Source organism: Peromyscus californicus, unplaced genomic scaffold (assembly GCF_007827085.1).
Source record: "Peromyscus californicus insignis strain IS unplaced genomic scaffold, ASM782708v3 Scaffold_11__1_contigs__length_118956290, whole genome shotgun sequence".
In the NCBI taxonomy this organism is placed as follows: Eukaryota; Metazoa; Chordata; class Mammalia; order Rodentia; family Cricetidae; genus Peromyscus; species Peromyscus californicus.
In genome coordinates, this window is record NW_026294402.1 from 50,244,628 (window position 1) to 50,271,955 (window position 27,328).

The following is a 27,328-nucleotide window of genomic DNA, read 5'->3' on the forward strand; positions in this document are numbered from 1 at the left end:
ATTAAAATAACAAGCTGTACTGACCTTGAGCTGGATTTTCTTCTGCAGCTCTTCCATAGCTTCTTGTTGAGCTGCCGTGAGCGCTGCCAACCGTTCTTCCCGGTCTCTGTAAGACACAGTCAGATCTGTAGGTTCACTTGCGTGGAGTAACACGCCCAATCTCATGTAACCAAAAAACACAATTTAGATGCAAGGCTTATATATTCTAACAGGCCATTATTTTTAAAATATTCTGAGTGTGTATTATACCTCAAATATTGCCAATAAATATTTGAGAAGCAATAGGAGTTTGTTTCATCTTGGTTTTTTTAGTGATGATGCAACACAGACGATAAGCTATGAAAATAAGTTTCTGACCCCAAGAATGGTTCTGGAACTATCATTAAATATAAAATGTTGAAAACATAATTTATACTTATTCTCTTAAAAATATTACTACTCCCACAAGAAAACCACAGAAAAGGCACAAGCTGATAAAGTGAATAGAAGAGGATACCATGGTGTACTCTGAACATCAGCATTTCTAACTGAAAAGCTAAACAAGGATGCTGGTATCTGAGCTTCCAGGGAGAAATTAGAAAGGAAAGTATTTTGATCAGAAGAATTCCATAAAAGTTCAGAAAACGTTAAAAATCAAGCAAATCTGAAGAAATAAAAACCGAGTCTATTAAAATAGGATGAAAACTCACAAAAGCTGAAAATGCAGTGAAAGAGCACGAAAGTTTAGAGAATGAACTCAAGATGTCCACCAACTTGGTAGTTGTGTGGTGTGTCACATGCCTATGGAGGCCAGAGATGAGAGTCAGGTGTCTTTCCCTATTGCTCTCTACCTTAGAAATACGTTCAAAGAGTCCCTGGGCCTCCCAGGGAAGCAGGGAAGCTAACTGCAGATTCTCACTTCTCCCTCTCCACTCAAAATCCAACTGGAGCAGACCACCTGCTGCAGCCTCCACCTCCTCTTGGCCCTCATCTCCAGTGAATCAAGCAGATCTTCTCCTCCAGCCTCCCTCCCCACACATCCTGTTGTTCCAGCCCCCACTCCAGTACGCTCTCTCTGGGAACTTGCTAGCCAAGCCTGACAGAGAAGCAAATAGGCCGGCAGTTCTCAAGCTATGGAATGCAATGGTGGTCAAACATCCCATTCACAGGGGCTGCATATCAGATATCCTGCATATCTGATATCTACATTACAATTCATAACTAGCAAAATTACAGTTATGAAGTAGCAATAAAAATAATTTTATGGCCGGGCGGTGGTGGCGCACGCCTTTAATCCCAGCACTCGGGAGGCAGAGCCAGGTGTATCTCTGTGAGTTCAAGGCCAGCCTGGGCTACAGAGTGAGTTCCAGGACAGGCGCAAAGCTACACAGAGAAACCCTGTCTCGAAAAACCAAAAAAAAAAAAAAAATAAAAATAAAAAAATAAAAAAAAATAATTTTATGGTTGGGGGTCACTACAACATGAAGAATAGTATTAAAGGGTTGCTATATTAGGAAGTAGTAGGCCATTAAAGTAGGTAGGTAGGCCGGGCAGTGGTGGCGCACGCCTTTAAATCCCAGCACTCGGGAGGCAGAGCCAGGTGGATCGCTGTGAGTTCGAGGCCAGCCTGGGCTACCAAGTGAGTTCCAGGAAAGGCACAAAGCTACACAGAGAAACCCTGTCTCAAAAAAAAAACAAACAAACAAAAAAAAAGTAGGTAGGTAGGCAAGCTTCAGATTTTCACTTTTCCCTCTCTCCTCCATAGCCAATCCCCCAGTCTCATCTCTATTTGTGGCCACTTCTCACTCTTTAAGCCCATTCCCAGAGGACAAATCAGATCCTGGTGGAATACCCTGCTTTCTTCCCTCCTGGGGAACCCCTCACCATCCTCCATCCTCCATTAGCTCCCAACACCTAAAAACACATTTTACCTGGGACCACCAGGGGCCACATAAGTCAGAATTCCTACCAGGCAACACAAAGGCACAAAATGGTCCTAATGACCAGAAAGGGCAACCAAAAGCAAGGAACAAAACACCCACCCAACAAAGACAAAAGCCAGGTATCAGCACCTGGAATTATAATAACAAACTAATATGCCTAGATGCCAGTTTAAAAACTCAGTAACAGCCAGGACAGCATGTCTCCACCATAGCCCAGCAAGCCTACAACAGTAGGCCCTGAGTATTGCAACATAGCTGAAGCACAAGACAAACACTTTAAAACAGCCTTGATGAATACGATCGAGGTCCTTAAAGACAAACAAAGAAATCCCTTAAAGAAATCTATGAAAACAGAAATAGTGGAAGGGAATGAATAAAACAGTTCAAGACCTAAAAGTGGAAACAGAATGAGTAAAGAAAATCCAAACTGAGGAAAATCTGGAAAAGAAAAATTTGGAAATTTGAACAAGAACCTCACAGGCAACCCTCTCCAACAGAATACAACAGATGAAGAGAAAATCTCAGGCATTAAAGAGAAGACACTTAGAATAAACAGATACCACAGTAAAAGAAAATGTTAAATCTAAAATAAATCTTGGCACAAAACATCCAGGAAATCTGGGACACTGTGAAAAGGCCAAATTTAAAAATAACAGGAATAGAAAGAAGCAAAAAAAGAAACCCAAGTCAAAAACATAGAAATATTTTCAACAAAATAATGGAAGAAAAGTTCCCTAACCTAAGGAAAGAGATGGTTATCAAGGTGTAAGAAGCATACAACACACCAAATAGACTAGACCAGAAAAGAAATTCCCCTAGGCACAAAATAATCAAAACACTAAGCATAAAGAACAAATAAAGAACAATAAAAGGGGCAAAGGAAAAAGGCCAAGTAACATATAAAGGCAGATCTATTAGAATAATACCTGACTTCTCCATGGAGACTCTAAAACCAGAAGGGCCTGGACAGGTGTTCTACAGATGCTTAAGAGACCACAGATGCCACCCCAGACTACTATACCCAGCAAAACTTTTAATCATGATGGATGGAAAAAAATAAGACATTTCATAATAAAACCAAATTTAAGCAATATCTATTTACAAATCCAACCCTGCAGAATGCTCTAGAAAGTAAACTCCAACCTAAAGAGGTTAATGACATCCAAGAAAACACAAAGAATAAATAATCTCAGATCAGCAAATAAAAAGGGAAATATACATACACACACACCCCAATACCAACAAAATAACAGGAATCAACAAACATTTTTCACTGATATCTCTCAACATCTGTATTCTCAATTCCCAAATTAAAAAAAAAAAAGACAGACTAAAAGAATGGATGCAAAAACAGAAGGATCCAAGAAATACATCTTAACATCAAGGATAGATATCACCTCAGGGTAAAGGGATGGAAAAAAATATTTCAAGCAAATGGAAGAAACAAGCTAGTTATAGTCGTTTTAATATCTAACAAAATAGACTTCAGAAGAGATGGGGAAGGACAGTACATACATACTCATCAAAGAAAAAAATCCACCAAGAGGACATTGAAATTATTAATACCTATGCCCCAAACACGAGTACCCTAGTTCATTAAAAAAAATAAAAATAAAAAAAAATATTAAACACCTTAAATCACATATTGACCCTCATACGCTGATGAGACCTTTTTTCCCAAAAATAATATTTTTATTAATTATCTGGGAATTTCATACAATGCACTCCAATCACACTCAGTTCCCACCCTTGTGCCTGCCGCCCAAAAACCCCACACCAAGTCCAGTTTGTGTTGCCCATATACTCACTGGAGCACAGTCAAACTCCTAGTGGCCAGCCCCTTAAACAAACTGAGTCCTTCCCCACTCCCTCACCAGAAGCTGTCAGCTGTGGAGAGCTACACTTCAGCATCTTTATCACAGCTTTTAAGGACTGTCTTCAACAGCTTCTTTTCTGGACCGTTTCCTTTTTTAGGGGGTGGGGGAGGTTGTCACAGAAGCCGTCAATGTCTCTGATTCGCAGTTATGAATCTGCTGTCATCAACACCATAGCAGCCAGCCGCAGCATAGATCAGGGACTTCCACATGATTTCTGGCAGCATCTCAGATCACGGACATGAACGTGGTCTTGGGTGGCAGAATGGATCATAGACATCAACACATCATCCAGCGGCAGCACAGACCATGGAAATTTGTTGAGGAGACTTAATCCAGAAAAACGAACCATTCTTCATCTCAGATATCTTGTTGCCCTGGCCCTGTTTGTCAGCTACATGCTTCTTTGTCCACCACAGATGGGGAAACATACTACCCCACTCTCACCAAAGGACAAGCCATCCAGCAAAAACTAAACAAAGAAAGGCTGGAACTAATGGAGGTTATAAGCCAAAAGGAACTAACAGATATTTACAGAATATTTCACCCAAACATCTTATCTGACCACCAGGAATTAAAGTTAGGTATCAGCAACAGAAAGCTTACAAACATGTGGAAACTGAACCACTCACCACTGAATGAAAAACAGGTCAAAGCTGGGTGGTGATGGCACACGCCTTTAATCCCAGCACTCAGGAGGCGGAGGCAGGAGGATCTCTGTGAGTTCAAGGCCAACCTGGCCTACAGAGTGAGTTCCAGGACAGCCAGGACTGCTTCACAGAGAAACCTTGCCTCGAAAAACCAAAAAAGAAAAAAAGAAAGAAAAATGGGTCAAGACAGAAATTAAGGAAATTAAAGACTTTCTAGAATTAAATGAAAATAAACAACATACCCAAACTTATGGGATACAATGAAAGTGGTTCTAAGAGGCAAGTTTATAGCACTAAGTGGCTACATTTTTTAAAAAAATGGAGATCTCATAATAGTAATTTAACAGAACACCTGAAAGTCCTAGACGAAGAAGGAAAAAGTTAAAAAGTAGAAGCCAAGAAGACAAAGCATCAACCTACAGAATGGGAAAAGATTTTTACAAACCACACATCTGATAGAGGGCTAATATCCAAAGTATATAAAGAACTCAGCTAAATATCAAGAAAACAAGTAACCCAATGAAAAATGAGGTACTGATCTAAACGGAGAACTCTCAAAAGGGGAAACTCAAATGACTGAAAAATAAATGCTCAACATTCTTAGTCATCAGGGAAATGCAAATTAAAACTACTTTGAGATTTCATCTTACACCTGCCAAAACAGCTAAGATCAATAAAACAAGTGACAGCTCATAATAGAAGTAACCAACTGTCTTATTAAATAAGAAACACAGAGCCAATACAGAGACAAAAGCCAAGAGGTCAGAGCAATAGCTAAGAGCTAAAAATCTTACCCTTCACTATCGCGGTGATCCTACCTCTCCAAAAGAGAGCTACTTCCTGTGTCTGTCTCTTTTTTTATAGGGTTTCTGTTCTGCCTTCTCATTGGTTGTAAACCCAACCACATGACCTCCTAGTCACTGCCTGTCTGTACAGACCTCCAGGTCTTCTATGGTTGGTATTGAGATTAAAGGCATGTGTCTCCAATGCTGGATGTATCCTTGAACACACAGAGATCTACCTAGCTCTGCCTACCAAGTGCTGGGATTAAAGGCATGCGCCACCAACGCCCGGTTCTGCTATGGCTTGCTATTAGCTCTGACCCCCAGGCAACTTTATTTATTAACATACAAATAAAATCACATTTCAGTACAAATAAAATATCACCATAGCTCATGCTTAGGAGGATGTGGAGTAAGGGGAACACTCGTCCATTGCTGGTGGAAATTAAAACTCATTTGGTGCTACACTATGGAAATCAATGTGGCAGTCCCTCAGGAAGATGGGAATAGATGTACCTCAAGATCCAGTTATACCACTCATGGGTATATACCCAAAAGGACACTTCATCCTACTACAGAGACACCTGGTCAACCATGTTCATTGCTTCTCTATTCATAATAGCCAGAAATCATAAACAATCTAGAAGTCCCTCAATAGTTCTTTATGAATGAATAAAGAAAGTGTGGTACATTTATACAACAAAGTATTACTCAGCCATCAAAAAAAATGAAATTCACAGGTAAATAGATGGAACTAGAAAAAAATCGTCCTGAACGAGGTAGCCCAGATCCAGAAAGACAAATGTGGTATGTATTCACTTCTATATGGATATTAGCTGTTGAGTCATTGATAACTAAGCTACAATCCAAAGAAGCACAGAGTTTAGGTGTAGAGTAAGTGACTAGGGAGGATCTGCCAAGGAAAGGGAAATAGGATAGTTATAGATGCGTTAGGGAAGAAACTGGAATGGGAGGAGCAAGTGGGAATGGGGAAGGAATACATGGAGAGACAGCTAAAATTTAGGGCCACTTGAGGGGTAGTGTGGAAACCTAATACAGAAGCTTCATAAAATATATACATACATGAAGGTGATCTAAGGAAACTGCCAAATAATGGGAGACACAGAGCCCCAGCTGGCCATCTCTTGCCACCAAATGAAACTTTCAGTACTAGGACTGGGTTACATATAATTGTTGGTTAAAGGGGTCTCATAGGAACTCCCAAACAACCCATGCTGTTGCCAAGATTTTAGGTTGCTTTCCACAAAATGACTGCAAGACATTACTGTAGACCACACACATACAACTTATTGAGCATGGAGATAATCAAGTTGTGCCTACACAGACCTTTCACCCTTATTTGCTAGGTACATCTTTAGTAAAGGAAAGTACTCTGCCTAGTACCAAGGAAAAACCATAACCACTAACCCAGTCGCAAACACTCTGATCTACAATGGTTTCTTGCCTGCAAGATATGCTAGTGCAGTGGTGACACAAAGCTTGTGGGAATCACCAAGCAATATGTGATTTGACTTAAGGCCCACTCCATGAGATGGAACCCATATCCAACACTGCCTGGGTGACCAAGAGCCTGAGACTAGAGAGCCCAGGAACCTAGGTGTAAAACCAAATATTACTGTGAAGAAGGAGGAGGAGGAGGAAGAGGAAGAGGAAGAAGAGGAAAAGTAGTAGCAGCAGCAGCAGTAGAATTACTCTTTATGATATTCTGCTCTACTCATAGATCAGTGCCTTTCTCAGCTGGCATTAGAGAAACTTCCTCAAGCAGCAGGGGAACAAATACAGAGACCCACAGCCAGACATTATTCAGAGAGTAAGACCTTAGAATTCTTAGCCCAAAACAGAATGTCTCCATCAAATCCCTCCCTTCGAGAAACAGGAAACCCCAGAGAAGAGGAAGTGGAAATTTTAAGAGCCAGAGGGGATGGAGGACACCAAAACAAACAAACAAACAAACAAAGCAAAAAAACCAAAACAAGGTCCTCTAAATCTACATGATTGATGCACATATGAACTCACAGAAACTGAAGCAGCATGTAGAGTCTAGAGTCTATGCCAGTTGGGGTCCTAGAGCTAAAAGGAAAGTGGACACATGTCCCTAGCCCTAACCCAGAAGCAACCTCCAAAAAGATACAGAGGCTGTCTCCAAGAAGAAAATTGAGTTAGTTACTAATAAGTCTAAGTATGTAAAAAACATGTTAATTGTCTTTGAAGGTTGGGAATGATTCAGTGACTGGTACACAGGACAAAGCTAAAATTACCTGTACTGCTGGAATGGAAATTGAAGTAGAGAAATACGAAAAAAAAAAAAAAAAAGGAATTCTATTCTTCTTTACAAAATCAATATACCATTTAATTTAAAAAATATATACCATATACCATTTAATTTAATAAGTCACACATAGTTTATTTGGTTACAAATTATATTTATGCAGTGGGAGAGGTGGTTCTCAGTGGTTAAGGATGCTTACCACCAAACCTGACAACTTAAATTTGACCCCAAATACTCACATGGTGGAATGAGAGAACAACTCCCACAAGTTGTCCTCTGACCTCCACATGCATGTTAAGGCATACATGTAGACATAGAATAGAAAAAGAAATACAAATGTCATGCTCACAATACCACAGCACCATTTTCATAAAAATAAAAGGTGTGAACTAAAATTGTCTAGAAATGAATCCCTACATTGAGTTTAGACTAGAAAGCATACTACAGGGCTTTAGGAATCATATAAATTATGTTTAGTATTAGAGAGATGGCTCAACAGCTAAGAGCACGTCTTGAGTTGCAGAGGACTTGAGTTCAATTCCCAGCACCTACACAGTGGCTCACAAGCATCCACAATTCTAGTACCAGGGGATCCTAAGCCATCTTTACCTTCATGGCCACTACATGCACATGGTACATAGATATTTATGCTGGGAAAGCATCATTATACATACAATTAAAATAAAATCTTTTTAAAAATAAAAAAGATATGTTTCTTTGTTTCTGGGAAAACAAAGAAAATTTGATGACTATTATCCCAATAAGCACAAAATTTCTATAAACAAATAAAAAGCACTTGAACTAAAAGAACAAAAACAGTAAAACAAAATCTTTCTAATAAAATGCATCAGAGGTCTTTGAAGAAATAGCTAGTCCTCAGAGTGGATCAGGGAAAACAGGTCTAGAATTACTAGTATTATCAGAAATCAAGAAATTGCTTTACAACCAATGATAAGAAAGCCAAAGACACAAGAACTAACAAGACCTCCCAATATCCAAAAGAACAACAATAAGTAAATCATATGGAATTACATCTTAGTTACTTTTCTATTGCTATGACAAAACACCAGAACTAAGGCAACTTAGAAAGGAAAGCATTTATTTTAGGGGCTCAGGATTCTAGAGGGTTAGAACCCATGAGCATCATGGCAGGGGAAACATGGAGAGAGGTAGACAGGCATGGCACTAGAACAGTAGTAGCTGACAGCTCACATGTTGAGACAACAACCCAACAACCAGGAGACAGAGAGAGGTAAATGAGAATGGTGTAGGCTTTTCCACCCCAGTGACACACCTCCTTCAAGGCCACACTTCCTAATCCTTCCCAAACAGTTCCACAAACTGTGACCAAGCATTCAAATATATGAGCCTTTGGGGGACATTCTCATTCAAACCACCACAGATTGCAACATTAAACATATAAAATAAATGAAGTCATATTGATATTAAAAGAATTTAACAAATAGGGCAGGGGGAGGATTTTTAAATTATATAGGGAAGAAACACTACCTCAGTTAGTTGATCAAAGGTAACAACATCAGGGATAGGAAATGATTTGAGTGGATAAGTGTTTGCCACACGGGCATGAAGATTTGAGGTCACAGCTCAGATTCCTCAGGACTCACATCAAACGTTGTATTCTTTTAGCATGTGCCTATAAGCCTAGTGCTGGGCAGCTGGAGACCAAAGGATCCCCAGGTATTGTTGGTAAGCCAGTCTAGCCAAACCAATGAACTCCAGGACTACTGACAAAGCTTTTTTGTTGTTATTACTGTTGTTCAAAAAATACAGTGAAAATCAATTGAAGAAACTTCTGCTGTTGACCTCTGGCCTCCATATTAACATGTGCAAATATGCATTTAAACCCATGTGATACACAAATCAGAAATAAATCAAGATGACATCATAAACTTTTGGTATGTTAAGATTATTCTTCCACTTGTGTGGTCCTCCTCATGAAACAGCATAACCTCAATCTAACCATAAGAAAAACATCAGACAAGTCTTGAGGAACATCCTATAAAAATCTCTAATACTGGACTGGACAGATGGCTCAGAGTTAAGAGCATTGGCTGCTCTTCCAGAGGACCCAGGTTCAATTCCCAGCACCCACATAGCTGCTCACAACCATCTTTAACTCCAATTGAAGGGGAATCTAAGGCCATCTCCTGGCCTCTGTGGGCAGCAAGCAGCACAGACATACATGCATGAAAAAGATCCATATATATAAAATAAGAAAATATAAAATCCCAAATATTAACTCCCTGAAACTGTTGAATCATCAAACCCAAAGAAAGTCTACAAAACCATCACACCTCAAGGAACTAAAGAAACTAACAAATATTTGAAGAAAATATGGCAAATAATTGTCAAATGATTCCAAAATTTAGCTTTAAAAACACATTAATGGGCTGGGCAGTGGTGATGCACGACTTTAATGCCAGCACTTGGGAGGCAGAGGCAGGCAGGCGGTTCTCAGTGAGTTAGAGCCTAGCCTGGTCTACAAAGCGAATTCCAGGACAGTCATCAATCTTGCACAGAGAAACCCTGCCCCCCACAAAACAAACAAACAAACAAAAAACCACATTAATGTACAGAACAAGAGAAACAAAGGGATCCCTAGAAAAATAATTTTCAAACTGGCAAAAGACAGAAAGAATGACTATTTTGTGAACCTGAAGAAAAGAAGCAACTTACCCTACCTGGGAAAAATAGCAGGGTTAAAGGCAGAGTTCTCATTAGAAACAAAAGAAAAGGACAGGCAAAATTTTTTAAAGAAAAACTATTATTCAAATGAAAGAAAATTAAAATATTCCCAGATGAATGAGTATCCAGCAGTTCACTAAACACAAAACCCTTTGCAAAAAATGCTACAGTGAGTCTCATCAACTAAAAACAACAGACACCAGGATAAAAAGAAATGACACATATCAGAAATGATTAATATATGCAGAAGGGTACACAAAGGAATAAAAAGTGCTTCTTGATTAATTTTGTAGATTCTTTAAAATATAGGACAGCATAAGAAATAACTGCAACACTACATTGTTCTGTTTATGACATATACAGATCCAAGATGTGTGACAATAAGGACATGAGAGGAAGAACAAAGTAGCTGCATTGCTAATTTAGTCATAAATTTAAGTATGTTCTATTAAGTCAAAAAGACAGCCAGCAAACAGTCAGACAATAATTAAAACAGTGCACCTTTAAGACTCAATAAGGAACTGTGGTGGAGGCACTGCCTCTATAAGATAGGTCTACAGTCACATCTAAGTGGCCTCTTGACTGTGGACTGAGGTGGAAGGACCCACACCACCTGCCACCATGGGAGGTGACAACCCTGGGCAGGCTAGCTTCGGCTATGGAAGAAAGGCAGCTGAATGTAAGCCTGGAAGAAAGCCGGGGAGCAGCATTCCCTTAGGGTTTCTGCTTCGGTCCTTGCCCTGGCTTCAGTTGATGATGGACTATAACCCGCAAGGCAAATAAAGCCTTTCTTTCCCAGGTTGCTTTTTAGAGTTTTATCACAGTAACAGAAAGCAAACTCGAAAAAGAGTTACAAATTATTTACCAGAAAGTTTTAGTTTAACAAAGAACAAAGCAGTAAAAGTGACAAACTTGAGACAGAGAGATGACAAATCCAAAACTGGTGCAAATAAACCCAATAACATTTAAAATTACATCAAGTGAAAAGGAATTAACATGTGAATCAGAGGACAGAAATAAATAAGCAGATTTCAAAGAAGTAAAATACATGTTCACGAAACAAAACCACAATAGGATGAAAGCAAAAGGACAGAAGACAAACTAAAATGGTAACTATGGTTACATTTGTAGCAAAAGAAAACTGGCTTTTATCTCTCAGTAAGATACAGTGAGAGTAGAATATATGCACTTAAAATCAAATACATGAAGATACCATTTGGCTACACTACTTGAGACTAGACAGACGGAACAGAAAACTAGAGGGCTCTATCATGTACTCAGTTGATAAGCAGGGAACACTCTAACCAATACCATCCCCAAGGGCACAGAGAACATTCTGTAGTATAGTTCATATCTAAGGCTATAAACATGGTCTCAACAAATATAAAAACACTAAAAATAGACAAAATATTATCCTCAGATAACAAAAAACTTCATTAGAAACCAGTAACAGGAAGCAATGTGACACACAAAGCTAAATTACACACTTCTAGAGAACTACAAGTCAAAGGCATCTAAATAACCTAGGAATAATAAAAACAAAAACAAAAAAAACCTTCAGTTGACCCACCCTTTATGATGCAAATATCTTTTTTTTTTTTTTTTTTTTTTTTTTTTTTTGGTTTTTCGAGACAGGGTTTCTCTGTGTAGCTTTGCGCCTTTCCTGGAACTCACTCTGTAGCCCAGGCTGGCCTTGAACTCACAGAGATCCGCCTGCCTCTGCTTCCCGAGTGCTGGGATTAAAGAGTGCACCACCACTGCCTGGTGCAAATATCTTGAAAGACAATTCCTTTTCATTGAAGCTAACTAGAGTCAAATTATACTTTTTCAGGCAAAAAAAAAAAAAAAAAAAAAAAAAGACTTCAAATAACCTTCTCAGCCAATACAAAGTTTTAATAGGTCTTCATTTTGAATGTGGTGTCAAATATCATGAAAATTTAGCAAATTTCTAAACTTGCAGTAATTCTAGAATATATGTAAGACATTGCTGATGTTAAGATCTGATTTTCATCGAGACAAAAAACAAGAGAGCAGATTAGGTACCTAGCTCTTTCTCGGGCTGCATCTTCACGGGCTTTTTCCTTCTCTTGCCTCTGTTGTTCAATTCGGGCTTCCTGCTCTTTCCTCTTCATCAACAATTCCTCTACACGGGCCTGCCGTTCTGCCTCCAGGGCTCTCTTACGTTCCTGATGTTAAAAAAATTAAAGTTATTAGAATTATGTGTGAAAATAAAATGATCAAACGTGATAGAACTTTGACTCAAACATATATTCTAGATGGTTTACTCCTGGATTGTCAATAGGTACATGGTTTCTAAGAATTTTAGCAACAGGGGGCTGGAGAGATGGCTCAGCGGTTAAGAGCACTGGCTGCTCTTCCAGAGGACCTGGGTTCAATTCCCAGCACCCACATGGTGGCTCACAACCATCTGTAAGGAGATCTGGCGCCCTCTTGTGTCATGCGGGCACACAGCAGGCACACACACACACATACACACACACACAGTACACATGTTAAATAAATCTTTAAAAAAAAAGAATTTTAGCAATAATTAAATAGCAAAGACATGTGGTTTTCATATGTCATTTACCAGTGTCACACAAAATTATAACATGATCTGGTATGCATTAAATCCTAAGAACTACACACACATACATATATATACTTACTAGCACACATTATGACACAGTTAGAAAACAAGTTTAATCAAGGTTGAAGATTCATCATCCACAAAAATATGCCAACTATATTCCTACAAACTGACAAGGAACAATTTGAAAATATAATTAGGTAAAAATTCCGTTTGCAATAGTGTGACAGCTAATCTTGGTTGTCAACCTGACTAAACCTGGATTAACTAAAACTCAATCAAGCAACTGGCACATCTATGAAGGATTTTTCTTGGTTGAATTATTTGAAATGGAAAGCCCACCATTGCTGTGGGATGGTCTGTATGTCTGATTGGTCAATAAATAAAACACTGATTGGCCAGTGGCCAGGCAAGAAGTGTAGGCAGGACTAACAGAGAGGAAAATTGAGACAACAGGAAGGCGGAGGGAGACACTGCCAGCTGCTGCCATGACAAGCAGTATGTGAAGATGCCGGTAAGCCAGGAGCCACATGGCAAGGTATAGATTTATAGAAATGGATTAATTTAAGATATAAGAACAGTTAGCAAGAAGCCTGCCACGGCCATACAGTTTGTAACCAATATAAGTCTCTGTGTTTACTTGGTTGGGTCTGAGTGGCTGTGGGACTGGCGGGTGAGAGAGATTTGTCCTGACTGTGGGCCAGGCAGGAAAACTCAAGCTACACACCATAAACCCAGACCATTTGAAGCGGAATTATCCACCCTAAATCCGGGCTACCTCTCCTGGTGGCAGTGCACAGAAAAGAACATGGAAGAAGGAAGCTTTGCTTTTTGCCCGCTTGTCCTCACTCTCACGGTCAAGTTCATCTATCCTGTTCCTGAACCATTCCTTCACTGGGACTAGAACCTATTTCCTCAGGATTGCAACATGGACTGAAAACAGACAGCTCTCTAGGACTTCCCTGAGACTCTAGCACCAGATTGGGACTGCTTTAACATTCAGTCTCATGGACTGAACAACTACCAGATCTTTGGCTTTTCTGTCAGGAGACAGCCATTGTTGCACTATCCAGACCACAGCCTGTAAGACACTTTAATATACATACACAAACATTCACGCACACACATGCACGCACGTACACACACATACATATATATTTCATTCTGTTAGTTCTGTTCCTTTAGAGAAGCCTAAAGCAAATAGCATCATGAAAATTTTTCTTAAAAATAATAAATATAATAAAAGTATATGACATGCATTAAAAACTATAAAATATTTCTAAAGTAAACTACACAAGGTCAGATGAATGAAAAGACATTTTCTATCCATAGCTTATGATATGGTTCTCAATTACAAAGATATAGTTCAGAAAAGAGCACTTGCCTAGCACATCTGAGGGAGGCCCTGGGCTCAACCACCAGTACTAAAAGCAAAAAACGAAGTTTCTTCTTTGTGAAAAGCCAATAAAGAAATCAGCTTAACAGAAAACCTTCCCTGACACTGTCATCCCATTAGCAAAGTAATTATTCCCTTTCCATGGTACCTCTATACCTAGTATACATTTTTCCCCTGGGACTTTATGATTTGTCACATGGTAAATAATAATTAAGTTATTAATTGTTAATAATATTAACAGCCCTTGTCCTGAAGAGTTGAGATTTGTTATGCACACAAGCTCCTATTAGAAAAGGATATGTATTTTCATGACTTCACACCTAGCCAAAAAGCCTTATTTGTAGTACTTAAAGTGATCACAGCTAAAGGTACTTAAAACAGATACAGTTAGTCTCCATTTATTTAAACACTACAAATTTTTTATGTAGCAAAATTCTTCACAGTTAAGGTATTTTACTAAGAAAGATTGATTCTTCACAGTAAGGCAATCCTTCCCCTAATGCTTCCTCCATCATAGAAACAGTGGCTGCAGAAATTTAAAGCTAATCAAGATATCTGATGATACTGCTCAATAAATGATATGTCCCTCTGGTCCTAAGTGGTAAGTTTTTTTTTTGCACCCCATAAGCTTCTCCACCAACACAGCAATCCAAATCAAACCAAATCAGACCGAATTAGAAAAGCCCTGGTTTTAATGGGTAAAGTGTTCCTGGGTGGTTCTCTGGCCCCTCAGAGAGGAGACAGGAAAGAGAGATAGGAAAACCACATGTCTGTTTTCTGGGGTGCAGTTTAAATACCCTATGGGAGTAGTCCTGAGCCTCTGTGGGGGAGGAGCTGTGTTTGGTGGGCTTTGAAGGGGCAGGTTTAAGGAAAGAGATGGGGGAGGGGAGTTGAGGTGGATCTTCCACCAGAACATTCCAGTCTCTTTGGACGTAGGGATGCCAGGGTGCCAGGGGCTGTGGTGGAGCTCCTACCCAAACACTAAGGAAAGGGACTGTCCAAATCTTTATTAACGATTTCAGTAACATTCTTTTTTGAACAGAAGAAGGAAAATTCTTGTCAAAGCCAATTAGAAAACAACAGATGACAATGTGTCCCAGCAACTCAGTGTATAATCCAGCTGCCCTTGGAGGCCACCCTTCTAGGACAAACGCTGCCTGCCTTCTCCATTCCCTACAGTGCTGTATCATTTCATGCAACCTTGGGAACAGAGACTAGGTTTTATTTCATTTATTTACTTACATATTTACTTATTTTATTTTCATCCCCCAACTCAGAGCCTGAGATATGAAAGGTGCTCAGTACATGCTGAGCAGAATCCTACCTGCACAGCTTCATCACGAGCTTGCTTTTCTTCTTGTCTTCTCTGACGCTCTTCCTGTAATTCGTTAAGCCTCTGCTCATATTCCTTCAATTTTGATAAAACATCATGACGTTTATTCTGAGCTTCAAGGGTATTTATGAAGGCGATCTCATTTACCTTCATTGAGAATGAAGAAGGAGTCAGAACCAAATTAATTCTTAAAAGAGAGAGAAAAGTATGTACATGCTGCAGTTGTCCACAAAGCACCTGGGGCTGGAGTTACAGGAGTCTGTGAGCCACCTGCTGTGACCCTGGGAACCAAATTCAGATCCTCTGCAAGAGCAGTGCATACTCTTAACTACTGATCCACTTCTCCAGCCCTCAACTCAATTCTTATAAATGTAAGAAATTTAACAGTGATTTTACACAGTAATATTTAAACCAGCACTAAGGCACAGAGAAAAACAACTGATAGGTTTCTCCTACCAGTATTTGCATCAAAGTATGCCAATGTATATGACAAACCCATAGGCTTTAATAAGAACTAATTTAGGAAGCTGCCATTGAAAATATTTTTAAAACGGGAAACAATTTAGTATTTTAGAGACTATTTACAAAATTTTGTTTAATATGAATTTGTAATGATACAAAACAGGAGTACATACAATTACGTATGTTCATATTATTCTAATGATACTTTTATTTTTAAATCTAGTGTATAAAATAATACATTTCATCATAACCGCAGGTAATGGAATTTTCATATTCATATATCATTACATATTATTCTAATTGATCCTCTCCCCCAGACCTTCCTTGTGCCCAGTACCCACCAATGACTGGTTGTTTCCTTCCCTCATTCAGATGCTCTCACCATCTACTTTCATGACATGCATTCCATCACCATATCTTCCTCTCTTAACATCTCTCTCTCATAATCCCCTTTACAGTTTCATAAACTATTCACATACGGAACTTTAAGTCAAGATTTTATACATGAAAGTTTAGCTAAATCGGGCTTCTTTAATTTAATAGTTTCCAGTTCTATCCATTTTCTGCAAATGTCATGATTTCATCTTTCTTTATGGGTGAATAAAATTCCATTGTGAATATGCACCAAATTTTATTTATCTGTTCATTATTAACAGACAATTAAGCTGGTTCCATTTCCTAGCTTTTGTGAAAATGCAGCGATAAACATGGATATACTGTGGAATAATCCTCTTGTACACTGTAAAGATTTGTCACTCAAATTGGTTTAATAAAACACTTACTGGCCAGTAGCCAGGCAGGAAGTGTAGGCCATGTGACCAAACTAAGGATGATGGGAAGGAGAAGGGCAGAGTCAGGAGTCACCAGCCAAATACAGAGGGAGCAGGAGATGAACATGCCATGCTAATAAAGGTACCGCCACGTAGCAAAGCATAAATAGAGCTATGAGTAAGAGCTCATACATTAAAATGTAAGAGCTAGTTAGTAATAAGCCTGAGCTATTGGCCGATCATTTATAATTCATATTCATCCTGAGTCAGTGATTTGGGACTAGGCAGTTGGGACATGAAAACATCTGTTTACATGGATGTGCAGATATCTCTGCTATCTTATTGTTCAGCCTAAACCAACCCTACCACCAACACTGAGCAGAAGAAGCAAAGCTGTGCAGCTTTTGTCTCCCCTCTTCACTTGCTTGTGGATTTCCAACGCTCTCTCTCTCTGGAAGAGAATCTACTCCTAAATCCGATTCTGTTATTTATTGGATCAAAGCAGCCAGAGTGCAGCCTGTCATTTTAACTGGAATCCCTATCTGCTATAATGAGTTTTAGATAACGAAAGTACAGAATTTTTTTTCTTTTATGTATACTGAAAGTAACAGATACAATAGATTGTACTAAACACCAGTGTTCAACTTTACACAGAAGCAGGAACTCTAGAAATCCAGACTGGCAAAACAAAGATTAGCTCAAGCTAGGCTATACATTTCAGAGCCAGTGGAATGTCTTAGCAAGATGCCAAACCTGACCACCTGAGTTTGACTTCTTGGACCACATAGTGGAAGAAGAGAATTGACTCTCACAGTTGTTTAGTTGTTCCACTAAACCATCTCATGCTTCTAGAGGTACTTTTAAAGTACGTTTCTCATATAACTATCTTTTAAACTACTAAAGGACATGACAAACAAGCATATGCAATAAAAGCATATTCATTCTATATCAGGTCTCACGTGTAATCATTTCACGGAAAAAAGAATGAGATCTAATGTTCTATGCAAAATTATGATTCAGTTATTATTTTAGGAATTTTGTTACAATAATGGAAAACTAACTAACATGAAATTGAACAAATATAACTCAGAACTCTCAGCATGTTCCATAACTTTCATAACCTTAAAATCTTCTATGAAACAAACATTCTCATTTATTCTGAACCCTGCAATTTTCTTAGTTACTTTCATTTCATTTTTTCTCTTCAAGTAGAAGTATAAATTTGATATTTCTAAGAAATGTATATAGTATAATGCTTCTGCATAAAGTTGTCTACTTATACAGTATGAAAACAATTCTGAAGCAATGTGTGAAAGAGTATTTCTAACTAGATAATATTGCTGTTTCTGAGTGAGATTTTTAACTGTTTGCTATATAGCTAAAATTCTTTAAAATAACATAACATTATAAATGATAATAAATCATTGTTCTGAATATAAAATGATACCGAAGAAAGCCAGAGTAATACATTTACATTGAAACCTAAAGACAAGGCCAGCGAGATAGCTCAGTGGATAAAGCACTAGCCACAGAGGCCTGGTGACTTGATGAAATCATTTGAAGCACATGTAAAAGTAGAAGGAGGGACCGGCTCTACACAAACATCACGGTACATACACACACCCATACACAATAATAAATATTTATTTAAACTTGAAAGAAGGGCAAAATCCATGATGGTTCTTAACCTGAACAGTATTACAATCACACCTTTCAGAAACATTACTTTGGAACAAGCAAGGGCTGACTATGATTACAGATGAACTGAAATAAGCCCCTAGAGAAGTGAGAAAAGATTAGCTTTATCTTATTGTGTTGTATGTGTACTTGTATTCCTTATAATTAAAAACTGGTTTTCAAAAAAGCAGTAATTGTTTATAGTACACTATTAATAATCATCAGTCAAAATGTGGAGTTCTAGAAAAATCAGATGATTTTAGAGAAAGGGGAGGACTGGGATGGAGAACAGATGAGTCCCATAACCACTAAGCCATATGGCAGCGTAGTCTAGGACTCAGTGGAGAGTGTGAGACTGAATATTCACATTTAGGATTTACCACAGTGACGCTTGCTGAAACAATCATAGCTGCTGTGCCACTGAATAAAAAGAACAAGTGAAGAGAAATGAATTCATCAAAGAATCAATGTCCTGGCCATACTAGTTAAATTCTGTCAGCCTTTTTGATCAACATAATTAATTTACCAATTAATATAAATACTGGAATATCTTATCAAGTTGATGATTCATAATTAGATTTCCTAAAAGTCTAACAAAGACAAGAATATTCCTTCTTTTTTTTTTTTTTTTTTGGTTTTTCGAGACAGGGTTTCTCTGTGTAGCTTTGCGCTTTTCCTGGATCTCGCGCTGTAGACCAGGCTGGCCTCGAACTCACAGAGATCCGCCTGCCTCTGCCTCTCAAGTGCTGGGATTAAAGGCGTGCGCCACCACCGCCCGGCTATTCCTTCTTTTTCATAGTTCAAAAATGAAGATTTGCAGACCCTGGTAAGAAATGTGTGGGGATTTTTGTTGATGTTGCTTAATTTTTATCACAAATGTAGCCAAGGTCATAATCCAACTTAATCCTTTTATTTCTTCACTCTGCTATGTAAACTAAAGATGTAACCTTTCCATAAATTTCAATATTGCATTTTTTTTTTCAAGACTGGGTTTCTCTGTGTTGTTTTGGTGCCTGTCCTGGATCTCGCTCTGTAGACCAGGCTGGCCTCAAACTCACAGAGATCTGCCTGCCTCTGCCTCCCGAGTGCTGGGATTAAAGGCGTGTGCTACCACTACCCAGCCAAAATTTTAAAGTCATATGTATAGTTGGTTCATTAACATTAAATGTTTTTAATATATGAGAAGTAAATATTGAATAAGCTACAAGGTTCACCCTCTGGTATAAGTAATAGGAGCTTTTTACTTAAAATGGGATTGTAAACTGCACGCACGGCTACATCACATGTCCTAATATAATAATATAGCTTTATCTCTGTCAGATAGCAAAATACTGCAAGATGGTAGGGTGTTATTAAAGAAATATGTGTGTGTGGACATATTTTTCTATACCACCTGAATTAAGTGGCATGGCAAGTTTTAGTTGGTCAATTTTTTCAGAATAGGCAAATCAAAATTTGTACAATTTTCATGTACAAAATGAAGCAAACTGAAGGAAGGAAAAAAAAGGGAATAACCCAGGTCAACATATCCTGTTATGGAAAGACCTCAGAATGAAAATGAATGTATAGAATAAGATGTTCTGTTAGCACTGATGGAATTAGTCTCAATTCTACAAAATTTCTCATATATGAAAATGATGATATATTGTGTTCTCATGAGTTCCACTTCATTTCCCCTCATTATTATTACAATTGCCTTCTTCCCATAAACTCTTCTTCTCTTTCCTACTTTTCCTCTTTTTCATTTCCTCATGCCTCCTTTTAAAATTATATTATCATGAGCACATTTAACTTTATTATTTTTTATGAAGTAGGGGAGTGTTCATGTGTTGGTGTGTGAATATGGCACACTTGTGTTCAGGTTAACCATGAGTATCCATTGGGAGCTATGCATTTGCTTTTTTGTTTGTTTATTACGTTTATTTATATATATAGGGCTGGAGTCACATGCCACCATGCATATGTGGAGGCAAGAGGATAACCTGCAGAAGTTGGTTCTCTTGTTCTATAGATGATTTGGGACCCAGGGACTGAACTCAGGTCCTCAGGGATGGCAGCAAGTACCTTTATCAGCTGAGCTGTCATGCATGCCAGCCCAAGCCTGCTTATGAGGCAAGGTTCATCTCTGGAACCTAGGACTTACTGATTATGATAGGCTAGCTAGTGATGTGCTCAAGAGACCTGCTTGTCTCCACTTTTCCATGCTTGGATTATGAACATACACTTCCAAGATCAACTTTTTTTCTTTTCCTTTTTTTTAAAACTGGTTAATTTCAAATTGGTTATGGTTATAATCTTAGTTATTACATGATGCTGGAGCTATACTTAATCAGTCTCATAGAATACTACTTTAGGAACCTTCTTATCTTATAAATTGGGCATTATATACATTATAAAATTCTATGAAATATATGTATAGTTGACTCTTGAGGGCCTAATTACAATGTACTTACATCACCTCCCCTCATTCCCTCTCTTCTCTATCCTACACACTCTCAAATTCATGGCTTCTTATTGTTTGGTTATATTATATATATATATATATTGCCTACATATATGTTTGTGCACCACCTGCATGCCTAGGGCCCAGAGAAGCCAGAAGAGAATGCTGGAATTACAGACTATGGTGAACTACTATATAACTGTTAGAGAATTGAACCTGGGTCCTCTGGATGAGCATCCAGTGCTCTTACCACCGAACCATTGCTCTAGCCCTATTGTTTACACACACACATACACACACACACACACACACACACACACACACACTAATAATGATGATGATGATGATGATGATGATAATGATAAATACTTAAATGCAACCTGCTGAGTCTGTTTAGTATTGTTTGTATATAGTTTTCTTTTTAAGGGATTTTTACATGGGTACTGTTGATCAAACTTTGATCGTCATGCTTCCTAACCCATTTATTAATTTTCAACATCCTAATTTTATAGAATTTTTTTGGTTCTTTGCTTTTTCAATCATTATCAAATGTGAAGCTTTAATTCCTAATTTTTAAAAAATATACTTAGGGGCTGAAGAGACAGCTCAACTGTTAAGAGCAAGTCCTATTCTTTTTTTTTTTTTTTTTTTTTTGGTTTTTCGAGACAGGGTTTCTCTGTGTAGCTTTGCGCCTTTCCTGGAACTCACTTGGTAGTCCAGGCTGGCCTCGAACTCACAGAGATCCGCCTGGCTCTGCCTCCCGAGTGCTGGGATTAAAGGCATGCGCCACCACCGCCCGGCTTCAAGTCCTATTCTTATAAGGGGCCTGAATTTGATTTCCAACCCCCATGTCAGGTAGCTCACAACCACTTATAACTTATAACAGCTCCAGGGTTCCTACAACTTCTTCTGAACTCTGACAGGAACCTGCATGCACACATGCATAGAAAAAAAATGAAATATATTTAATATACTTTTAATATATTAAAATATTTAGTTTGTTCCTGTGCTGTTGTTATTGCAGTATGCATTCTAATTCTCGAGTGCCAGTGGGGCATGAAGTGAACTGAAGATCAGAGATATGTTCACTAATAAGACAGTCATGGAAAAATGGTAGAGGCAGCTGAAACCTGAGTTTGGCTCCCCAGAATCCATGTAAAAAAGGCTGGGCATTGTTTCTTGTGTTTGTAACCAAGTTCTAGGAAGGAAGACATATTAGATAGGCAGGGGCTTGGCTCTCAGCTAGCCAGCCTAGTTCAATAGATAAGCTTCTAGGTTTATTGATTTTACACACATGCACAGAGGTACGTGTGCACCAGCCTGGATAAATATACACACCTACATAAACATACACCAATAAATGGAAGAGATACCTATTCTAACAAACATACAAATGGCAAGAAAGAACCAATGTGAAATAAAAAAAAAATTTTTTTGAGAAAACGAGGCAACTGAGTCCTCTATAAGTCTACAAATACTCAATAACAAACTCCAAACATACCATAATGAATAAAGTGAGAAACAATATAAAATATCAAGTAAGAAAAAAACTATCAGGGACTGAAGACAAAATAAGAAACTATTGCACTTGAATAGTAACAAAATAAAATAGTAAATAGTAAAAAATAGAAACAAAAACCAATCCCGATCGTAACTTTCCAAAAGTGCTATTTAAGTGCCAAGTGTAATGGCCAAAGAAAGGATACTGGACACCAAGAGATAAGCTTCAAATAAAATTCTTTTCATTGTTACTTTATAACTTTAATTTTGCTACTATTATGAATCATGATAAAAAATAACTGTGTTTTCTCGTGGTCTTAAACTATCCCTGTAAAAGGGTCATTAGACCCCTAAGGAATAGAAACCCACAGGCTTACAGAGACAAATCCATCAGAGTAAAGTGGACTTTTCAGCTGAAACCCTTAAAGCCACACAGTGAAAGCCCTGGAAGTAAATAATTGGTAAAAAGATCACTATAGGGGGTTGGGGATTTAGCTCAGTGGTAGAGAGCTTGCCTAGCGCAAGGCCCTGGGTTCGATCCTCAGCTCAAAAAAAAAAAAAAAATCACTATAGACATCAAAGTTCTCATTGAAAATCACTGGAAAATAAAGACTTCTGAAGTCACCACAAACTACAGCAACTCATCACCTAAGTTCACCCTGCAGAAAATACTGAAAGAAAACCTCAGAAAAAGGACATTTATAATCCTAAGCACCCAGAAAGAATAATCTCACTATAAGAATAATCAAATGACTTTTTTCACATATCAAACAAGACAAACAAAAAGAAAAAAAACACAGAGCACTTGAATCAACCAGGCAAACAAAAGGGATGGAAATTACCATATATTATCAATGATCAGCCTACAACTCAAAGACACAGAACAGGGGTGGGAACACAGCTCCACAGTAGAGGGCTTGTATGTGCCAAAGCCCTACATTCATCCCAACACCACACACACACACACACACACACACACACACACACACACACACACACACATCAATTTAAATTTGGGGACTGGGGATGTAGTTTAGTTAGTAGAGAGCTTGCCTAGCATGCACAAAGCTCTTAGTACTGACAACATATAAACTGGATGTAGTAGTACATGCCTTTAAGCCCAGAACTTAAGAGGTAAAAACAGGAGGATCATAAGTTTAAAGTCATCCTCAGGTCTACATAATGAATTCAAGACTGGAAGGGGATCCCTAAGACTCTGTCTCAAAAAAGGATACACACTGAATTAAAAAAGATCAACTTGTTTTGCTTTTCGCAAGAAATACATGTTACCAGCCAAAACATACCAAGAATGAAAATGAAATGATGAAAATCATTTTCTAAGCTAATAGAACCAAAAAGTAGGCTAAAGTAGCTATATTCATATCTGACAAAGCAGACATGAAGCCCATTAGTCAGAAAAGATAAAGTCACTACAAACTAATAAAAGGAATCCTCACAAAATCCTAGCAAATATAAAGGTATACGCATCAAATATTGGCAAGCCTATTTCCATAAAACCGACATTACTAGACATTCAGGGACAAAGAGGTCCAGATACAATTACAATTGACTTTTATACCTCATTCTAATCAACAGATAGACAATCCACACAAAAACATTAAGAGATAAACTTCAGAATTAAACTGTATCATAGCTCAAATGAACTTAGCAGACATTACAGAATATTCTGTCCAACAGTGATGGAATACACATTCTTCTTAGTGGCCCACACAACTTTTCCCATACATAATATGTCTCATTTTTGTTCACAAACGAAGTTAAGTAACAAAATATTTTAAAACCATTTCTAGTATCTTATATCACAGGGGGATCAGGAATTCAAGGTCACCCTTGACTACAAAACAAATTTGAGGCCAGCCTGAGTTTCCCACCTTGCTTTGAAATTTTAAAAAGTTTAACATGCCAAACAAGCCTTAGAAAAACAAGTGTCACGTTTTCTCTCATAAAGGGATTCTAGAAAAAAATAATTTAAATACATGAAAGTGTTACAGAAAGCTTACACAGAAGAAATAGGTGGTCAGGTGAGGGGATAAGAAAGGTAAAGGAGGAGTGGATGTGATTAAAGTGTACTACTTGAATGCATGAACATGAAATATTATCCTATATAACTAATCTATGCACTTTATTAAAAAGTTAAACATGAGGCCAGCAAGATTGTTGGCTGGGTAAAGACACTTGCTGCCAAAATTGACAATCTGACTTTGAACCTCAACATCCATCTGTTGGAAGAAGAGAACTGACCCCCGTAATGGTTCTCTGACCCCACACATCTGTAAGATAGCATGAACACGAACACAAAATAAATAAATGTAAAAATAAAAGTTAAACCTACTCTAAAACTGCCAACCCACTCTAAGTATTTACTGAAAGCAAGCATCACCTAAAAGCTTTATAAATGAATTCTCATAGCAGTTATCCTTAAAATAGACAACAACCAGGAGAAAACACATGCCAATCAACAGGTAACTGGATGGACAAACTATAGTTTTTGCACACAGTGGTATATTTCATGGCAATAAAATAGAAGAGTGACCAGCACATACAACAATATGAAATTCAAATGATGATGATGAGTGAAAGAAGCCAGAGGAAAGGAGACATTCTATAAGCCATTCATACAGTTCTAGAAAATTCAGACATCTATGGTGATAGAAAGCAGAGCAGCAAATGCACATTTACAGAGCTGAAGAAAAAGCTGAATTCCACAGATGATTTATGAATGTTCACTGTACTGATAGTTGGAGAGATATACACATGACAAAACTCATCAAACTTAGTATTTTACAGCTGCACTGCTTATTCTGTCAAGTATATCTCAATAGATCTGCTTATTATAAAGTATGAAATTGTACCTAGCAAATTTAAATAAACCAGCAAACTCTTCTGTTATTTTAGAATAAAATGATACTTGAATAAACCTATGGTGCTATTAAACACTATGAAATACACTTGGTTACATGATTATATATTTAAATACACTACACCTTAGCTTCTTCCTCTTGAGCTTTCTTCACAATTGCTTGTAGCTGTACCTCTCGTTTAAATTCAGCATGAAGTAATTTCTCTTCCATCATCCTGCGCCGTTGATCTAGTAATTCTTCCTTCCACTTTCGAACATCTTTCTCCTATGTATGACAAATTATCACATCATTAACTTCAAAATACACAGTAATTTAGCAGAAGACTAAAGGTAAATGGAAAAACCCATGAGTATGACTAATGATTAAAAACCAACTACACAGTCAGAAAGAGCTTTCATGATTCTCTGGCCACTTAATAATTGTGGACTCTAGTCAATAGTGTAGCTGATGTCTCAATTTTCTTATCTATAAAAAACAGAATAGGGCCGGGCGGTGGTGGCGCACGCCTTTAATCCCAGCACTCGGGAGGCAGAGCCAGGCGGATCTCTGTGAGTTCAAGGCCAGCCTGGGCTACCAAGTGAGTCCCAGGAAAGGCGCAAAGCTACACAGAGAAACCCTGTCTCGAAAAACCAAAAAAAAAAAAAAAAAAAAACCAGAATAGTACTCAGCCCTAAACAATACATTTATATCACCTCCTCTAAGGCTCAGCAATATTGCAAAAGAGGATAAGAGCTGGGTGACAGGATAAAAGCTGGGTGACGGGGAAGGCCTGCAAAATGCTGTCTTCTGGGCACAACACAGCCACTGCAATTATGAACTTCCAGCAGCTCCAGTTGCCTGCATGGGGCCTGCACAAAATTAGGTCTGTCAACAGTCAGTCATGGATGAGGAGATCATGGGACCCACCTCTCTGTGGGGAACTATTGGCTATTAATGGTCACCTGGAAAGGGAGTCATGTCTTCAGTTGTATACCTATTTAGTGAGCCCACCAAGCTTCAGTGGATAGTTCCACACCCATGATCACATGGATGGCCCTGGTAAAACCTAACAGATTACAAAACAAAAAGACATAAATGTGAAAAATGGGACTATGGGGATAGCGTAGACAGAGGCAGAAGGGAGAAAAGAGAAGTGAGAAGAATAATAATCAGAGTCCATATATACGGGTATGAACCTGTCAAAGGATAGTTATGTATGTCATTAATAAAGTAATACTTCCGAGAAAGGGGGTAAGGAAAAAAACAGTACCTAGATGGGCTATTTTGAAGATTTAGTTAAATGAATAAACTTCTCAGGACAGTGCATTAGATGTGACTGTATTTGCAGATTATTATTGCACTGAACCATGAGACACTTAGAATGAATATTGCGTATGATATTTAGCATTCCTTATCAACCTGACTGGCTCTACAAGCACCTACGAGATAAACCTCTTATGAGGAAGGCTAGGTTAATTCTGGCAGGAAACCCAACATAACTGTGGGCCACAACAATTCAGGGGCTGGGGTCCAGGACTGAAAAAAGGAAAAAGTAAGCTGAATACTAACATTCATTTCTCTGCTTCCTGACTACAGATGCAGGATCAAAAGTAGCATCAGCTCCTGCCTCTATGCCTTCCACGCCATGATGGACCGCACCCTCAAACGTGAATCACAAGAAACCCCTCCATTCCTAAATTGCTTCTGTCAGCATTTTGTCACAGCAGTAAAAAAATAAATTAATACATGGTGTATTCCTTTTCTTTAAAAACTTTAATATTTCTACAATAAAGAATTCTTTTTTATTCTTAACATTTCAAACAAGAAAAGTAAAAGATGTATTCAGTGCCCTGGGAAATCATATTCAATAAGAAGGCAAATCTACATGAGTAGAAAAATAAGCAATGAACATGTCAGTTGGATTTTATCTAAAATTCATAATTACATGTTGAGCCACATAAACAACTATGCAAAAAAATATTGCTATACTAGGAACCACTCCTTAAAGTCTGAGCTTTGAAAACTGTTCCTCATGTGACACTGAAAACACTTGTCTTCTCACAGATCCAGTT

The 27,328-nt window shown here is 38.1% G+C and overlaps 1 protein-coding gene across 4 annotated transcripts in view; it reads right to left on the bottom strand.

The window, feature by feature from the left end:
* Scaper (S-phase cyclin A associated protein in the ER) overlaps positions 1-27,328 on the bottom strand; it is a 379,070-nt gene that overhangs the window by 267,219 nt on the left and 84,523 nt on the right. For all 4 annotated transcript variants that reach the window (XM_052760973.1, XM_052760997.1, XM_052760990.1 and 1 more), the window contains exons 15-18: positions 25,401-25,541; positions 15,535-15,690; positions 12,268-12,410; positions 25-106 (exon numbers count right to left, since the gene is read on the bottom strand). In XM_052760973.1, the coding sequence (XP_052616933.1) occupies positions 25-106; positions 12,268-12,410; positions 15,535-15,690; positions 25,401-25,541 (522 nt within the window). The remainder of the gene's footprint in view (positions 1-24; positions 107-12,267; positions 12,411-15,534; positions 15,691-25,400; positions 25,542-27,328) is intronic.